Source organism: Vigna unguiculata, chromosome 7, assembly GCF_037176805.1.
Source record: "Vigna unguiculata cultivar grain cowpea cultivar isolate G323 ecotype 2 chromosome 7, ASM3717680v1, whole genome shotgun sequence".
Lineage (NCBI taxonomy): Eukaryota > Viridiplantae > Streptophyta > Magnoliopsida > Fabales > Fabaceae > Vigna > Vigna unguiculata.
This window is the reverse complement of record NC_140798.1, coordinates 8,727,163-8,733,273: the sequence shown is the minus strand read 5'-3', so window position 1 is coordinate 8,733,273 and position 6,111 is coordinate 8,727,163. Positions and strand designations below refer to the sequence as shown.

At 31.4% G+C, this 6,111-nt stretch overlaps 1 protein-coding gene across 1 annotated transcript; it reads right to left on the bottom strand.

The window, feature by feature from the left end:
• Positions 1-3,693: 3,693 nt before the first annotated feature.
• On the bottom strand, positions 3,694-5,891 carry LOC114189931 (putative serine/threonine-protein kinase). Its single transcript, XM_028078659.2, has 6 exons — positions 5,579-5,891; positions 5,368-5,495; positions 5,009-5,225; positions 4,670-4,907; positions 4,412-4,559; positions 3,694-4,265 (listed from the first exon to the last, which is right to left on the bottom strand). Exons 1-6 carry the CDS (start codon positions 5,778-5,780, stop codon positions 3,936-3,938), a joined length of 1,263 nt encoding a protein of 420 aa, XP_027934460.1. The 5' UTR covers positions 5,781-5,891; the 3' UTR covers positions 3,694-3,935.
• Positions 5,892-6,111: the final 220 nt, after the last annotated feature.

Genomic DNA, 6,111 nt, shown 5'->3' with positions numbered 1-6,111 from the left:
ATTATTTATGGTAGAAAACAAAGAGAATATATTATAGAATTTAAACTAAACTAGAAAAACAAGAAAGAACATGAAAATGACAGCGCAGAAACATTGTCGGTAAAACATTGGCGGCTTGTTTTTGGAGCAATGGTTATTAAAGCACGGCGTAGGGAAAAAGTTGGCGGAAATATTTTAATCATATTATTTCATTAATATATATTGTATTTTTATACTAGACTTATTTTGTTTAATTTTTTATATTTGTTTCATTATTAGATATTGCTAAACTCACTATTGTTTCTTATAATTTTTGAATGAAGAATTTTAAAACATGCAAAATTTTAAGTGTAGATTTGATATTTCAATGTCTTAAGTTAAATAATTTTGTTCCATTATAAATATGTCATTTAACAGTTAATATATAAAAGTGATTTTGATGTTAATTACTCAATGGAGTAAGATACCTATTATTCTAATATAAACGTTAACATTTTTATGTTAACAATTAAAACATATATTAATGGTATAACAAAATTATTTAATTAAAAAATTACAATAAACTTTTTTAAGAACTAAAATGAATTTTCAACCTAAATTTGAAGAGCAAATGTGTCGATCCACAACCAATAAGATACATCATTATTACATATTTATCTACACTTCACAACAAATAATACTAATCCTTATAATGATTTTTGCCGACAAAAACAAAAAGCTAATCATTATAATGATATTATTTCTCATGGTTGTACTTACCTTCACATCTCAACATTATCTTTCTTTTCTCTTTAGTAAATTTTATCGTAAACTATAATGTACAAATATATAACTGAATATGATTCTGTTGGTAATAGTACAAGTGTGTTAGTAATAGTTTAAGTGTGAGTCAAAAAGTCTCATATTGGATATAATAGACAAGGTTAAACATTATAAGGTTAAACACTATATAAAAATAAAGATCCATAATATCATTACCTTAAGATTTTGGGGCAAAAGTGATGTCAAATGCCTTATATATGTAAGACTAATATCATATAATCATATGGAACCACAATCTCTCAATGATTATAACCATAACCCATATATAACCAAAACATATGAAAAAAGAATATATAATCCAACAGTGGTATCAGAGCCGGTGGTTCAAAGTATCTAACCACATAACCATAACACAAAAAAGGGGTCACTAAAGTGACTGATCGCATAACCACAACCAAAAAGGGGTCACTACCCTTGACGAAAGATTGTTGGTATAACCATAACACATATATAACCAAAACATATGAAAGAATATATAACCCAACATATTCAATTATACTTATTTTGAAAATAACATAATTGTATACATGACAAAATAAATATTAGAAACTATAAATTTTTAAACAAGAAGATCACACTACAACAAACATGGAGGTAAAACATTCAAATGACCACACTACAACAAACATGGAGGTAAAACATTCAAATGACGATATATTCAAGGTATTTTATCATAGATCCGAAATAAATTTTTATTTTGGGAAAAAGGGGAAAGACAGAAAAAGAAAATTATTTTTTAACAAAATATTTTACCACAACACTTACCATTACTAGAAAAATTATATTTCATATCAATTATTTTGGATAGTCCACATCAGTTGTACTATTGACATTGATGCAACTGATGTATAAAGTATGATAATTTTTATATCGGTTGTAACCAATGTAAAATTAGACATGCTTAGGGATGTCAAAAAAATTCGTATCCGCAGGTATCCGTGGATAAAACCCGCAACGAATAGGAAACAGATATTAAAAATGATACCCGCTACCCGCGGATACGGGTATTTTTTATACCCGCATGTTAACGGGACGAGTACGGGTATCATAGTATCCGTACCTGTGGATACCCGTACCTGCTAAACTTTAATTCACAAAAGTACTGTCATATATATATATATATATATATATATATATATATATATATATATATATTAGTAAAAAATATTATGGCCTAATTTTTTCTAAGTTACACATCTTGTCTTCAGTCTTCATTCTTCAAACTTCAAGTAAGTATTGGTACGTTGTCTTCTTCCAAGTACATCCCTTGACATTCTTCTCTTTCCTTTATTTGAAATTGGGCATATACATCAAATCCTATATAGACAATGACGTTTATGATATGCTTGTTGTCAAATGATGAAATCAAAATAAGAATACTTGGCACGTGGCAATTGAGGTTTATTATTTGTTTATTTTGTTTATTTTTTAGGAATCAATTAGAGAAAGTGAACTTTTTTATCAAAACACTAATTAAAGAATTTTCATTGTGTTGAACGTCATTCTATATTTACTTTTATAAATTATTTGGACTTATATGAACTTGAGTTTATTTAAACTTTAATTAAAATTTATGACAATGATATATTTTATTTTATTTTATTTGAATTTATGATTAAATATTTGTTTTTTTAATAATTTTGTAAATACCCGCGGATACACGTGGATACCCACAGATATGAAAAAAATAGGCGGGTACCCGCATAATGGATACTTGACGGATGTGGATATGGGTACGATGCATATATTTATCTAGCGGGTAGGGTACGGGAGAGCTACTACCCGTATCCTACCCGCCCCGTTGACATCCCTAGACATGCTATATCAATTGATTTATAGAATAGATATTGCATATAACTTATTTCACTTAAATACAATAAAAGTCGATATAAAAAGTGACATCATTGTTTGATTTACCTCAAATATTTTCTATATAACACCAAAATCTTGTACAAAATTAAACAAGATACTAAATATAAATTCTTCTTAGCTAAATTAAGTTGAAAATTCCCTTTAATTAATTCTAAAACAGGAAATATGATGAAATTATAAGATATGGATGAGGTGTGAATATCATAATTATCCTAAAATCATGTTAATTAATCACAAGAAAGATGAAATTCACTTTCTAACTATACGAAATAAGTACACTAAAATTAAAAAAAAAAAATTCATTATTATTTTTTAATTTAACTTATTAATGTAAAATTTTTTAGACTATTATAAACTTTTTAAACTATCACTTAATAACAATTATAATTTACATAACCTTTAAAGTAATAATATAAAACTATTTTGCGTTCTAACTCAATATGATTGACGTGGAATCTATTTGTTATGTTGTCAACGGTGATTTTTTTCTTTCCTTTTCTCTTATGAATGTAATTGATTCCCTTACGGAAAGGGAAAATGTTATTTGATATTATAAAGTCAACTTCTCTAATTATAGTTATCTTAATGACTGCTGAACAAATTTTCTCCTTCTTACGTTATGACGTAATGACCTTTCCCAATAAAAACAAAACTATCCCTTTCCAATTTTAATTTAAAAGGGCTAAGCATACGTTTAATTTATCTTCTACCAAAGTTTGTATGATCATATTGACAACCTTATTGTTCTTTTTATATTTTGTTTTTGATAAGTATTTTTTAGTTAACATAGTTGAAGTCATACAGAATACATATAAAACAAAATTAAATTATACAAATAGATATAAATTAGACCTTATAATCTATTTTCTCTATTGCTTTAAGGTGGATGAATTAGATTTAAAGCTCGTTAATTATTATAATATAAAAGTCCATCCCACTTTGTAACTCTTTTCCTCTGTTGTTAATAAAGTAATAATAACATCTTCAAAAAGTTGATGAAAAATTGTTGAGAATCTACACTTTGTACTAACCCTATGCAGTGAGCACGCCGTATGCGACCATTTAGTGCGAGAGAAGAATTCTCTCGGGAAGCATTCAACAAAATAAAAACTAAAAAAAAAAAAATAATGAAACAAATGAATCTACGCAATGCATCCAAAGAACAAAAAATGACTATGAACACTGTGTGAATCCGTGTGATTGCTCTTCAGAGTGTGACCAATTAGTTAAGATCCTATCCTAAAACATGCTCAATAATGTAACTAACGAGCAAGATTGGCTGAACTCCAAATGGAGCTTGCGAAGGTTGCTCCGGCAGAACTTGTTTCCGGGGACGAAGTGTTTTGGTTTTTGATTCTGATGTTCCTCAGATCAGCAACGAACCCTGGTTTCGAAATCTTAACATCTTTCATATCAACGTTGTTGGTGAATTTTTCCACCACCTCTGACATTCGTGGCCGAAGCTTCGCTGTTTCTTGCACACACAGTAGCCCCACCTTCAAGAACTTTATGGCCTCTTCCTCGGGAAAATTCTTGTTCAACATGGGATCCACCAGTTTTAACAGATCGTTCGATTGATACGCTGCCCACGCCTGCAATTGCAAACATCTTCAACTTCAAACTTCAAACACACACCCACCACCTTACATTTGACCAAACCATAACAAACAAAATATGTGTCTAAAAATCATTTTACAAGTCGATTAATTATGAGTTTGACTTAAATTTCATTTCATACCTTCTCCACTATGAAACGTTCAATGTCTTGATAGGCATCCACCACTGCAAGGCCACTCACGATTTGCAGAAGTAACACTCCGAAGCTGTAAACATCTGATTTTCGTGAAACCTGTCCAGAATTGGCATACTCTGGAGCTAGATAACCCCTGTTGATTTATCAGAACAAAACCCTTTAGTAACGGAATGAAAAGGATTCAAAATAATGAACCAAGAAAGTCCTTTTTTTTTTTTTTTGTTTCTTAATGTTGTAACTTACAATGTCCCTGCAACACGAGTGCTGATGTAAGAAGCTTCGTCTCTCAGCAATTTTGCCAAACCGAAATCCGAAACCTTTGGAGTGAAATTCTGATCGAGAAGAATATTTTTGGCTTTGATGTCTCTGTGTACGATATGAGGCTTAAGCTCTTCGTGGAGAAAGTCAAGTCCCCGAGCCACTCCTATGGATACTTCCCTCCTTGTTTCCCAGGTGAATCTCATTCTTCTCTCCTCAGAACCTTTCAATCAAAGCCACAGAAACAGAATCATTATAACTTCTGCCTCCAATTGCAACCCCTAAATTGGAAACTCAGAAACACATAACAGAAATTAATCATACCTAAGAAGGTTTTGTAGAGGCTATTGTTCTCCATATAATCATACACCAAATACCTATGAACACCTTCCACACAACACCCTTTCAAGCTTACAAGATTTTGGTGCTTGATGTTTGCAAGTGTAGCCAATTCCGCCACAAATTCCCTCTCTCCTCGCATGGATTCCACCTCAACCGAAAGCACCTTCACCGCCACAAGAGAACCATCAAGAAGCTTCCCCTTCACAAGTCAAAACCCAAATCGGTCTCTCAGAACATAACCCCTTGGTTAATTTTCGATGAAATCACATTGCATCTTAATGCCCCAATTAATCAAAAAACAAACTTTTCAAAAGAACGAGATCAGAGAATGTATAATTAACCTTATAGACAGAGCCGAAGCCACCTTCTCCGACCTTCTCCGAGGAATGGAAATTTCGCGTGGCCAATTTCAATTGGCCGTAGGTGAACAAACGGAAGCTCCCGTCGTTGATCTCTTCCTCTGGGTAGTCTGCAATGGAAGAAAAAACATCAAAGATAATAAACGAAAACCAAAGTTTTCAAATTTACGTTTGTATCAGTTATGCTGTGTACCGTTTTTGTTTTGTTTTCTGGTGGGTGAAGAGAAACAAGTGAAAAAAGGAATCTTCATGTCTTGTCTTGGGATAAGTGTATCAGTCCCTTGGATGTTGGGGTTTGGGGTTATATATGAAGGTTTTGGTTTTGGAGAAGAGGAACAGCGTGTGGAGAAAATGAGAAAGACCATGTTTGGGTAAATTGAGAATACACGGTTCATCTAAGTATGCATTCATTATGGCTTTTGACACTTTCTTCTTTTCTTTGTTTCCTCATTTTGGAATTTTTTTTTTTCTCTCAGAGGTCTCGTGTGATGACCCATTCTTCTTGCAACTTGGAACTTTCAGAGATTAATGAGTAACCCAACAAATCATTGATTATACTATGAACAATGGAATGGGATTATGGAACTTGGGAAATGTGTTTTTCTTACCTATTGTGAAGTAACTTTGTTTTCAATCAACTTCCATGCAAAACTAACCCAAAAACATGGTAAATATAGTGTTTTAAACGTGGTTAATTAATTTAGATATTTTATAAATATATTGACT

Bases quoted from the DNA above. Each gene is read 5' to 3' on its own strand.
- LOC114189931 (XM_028078659.2), bottom strand. From the start codon at position 5,780: ATGAACCGTGTATTCTCAATTTACCCAAACATGGTCTTTCTCATTTTC. The intron at 5,496-5,578 runs GTACACAGCATA...CTTCCATTGCAG, and splicing joins CAGAAAACAAAACAAAAACG to ACTACCCAGAGGAAGAGATC. The intron at 4,908-5,008 runs GTATGATTAATT...TTTGATTGAAAG, and splicing joins CCTCTACAAAACCTTCTTAG to GTTCTGAGGAGAGAAGAATG.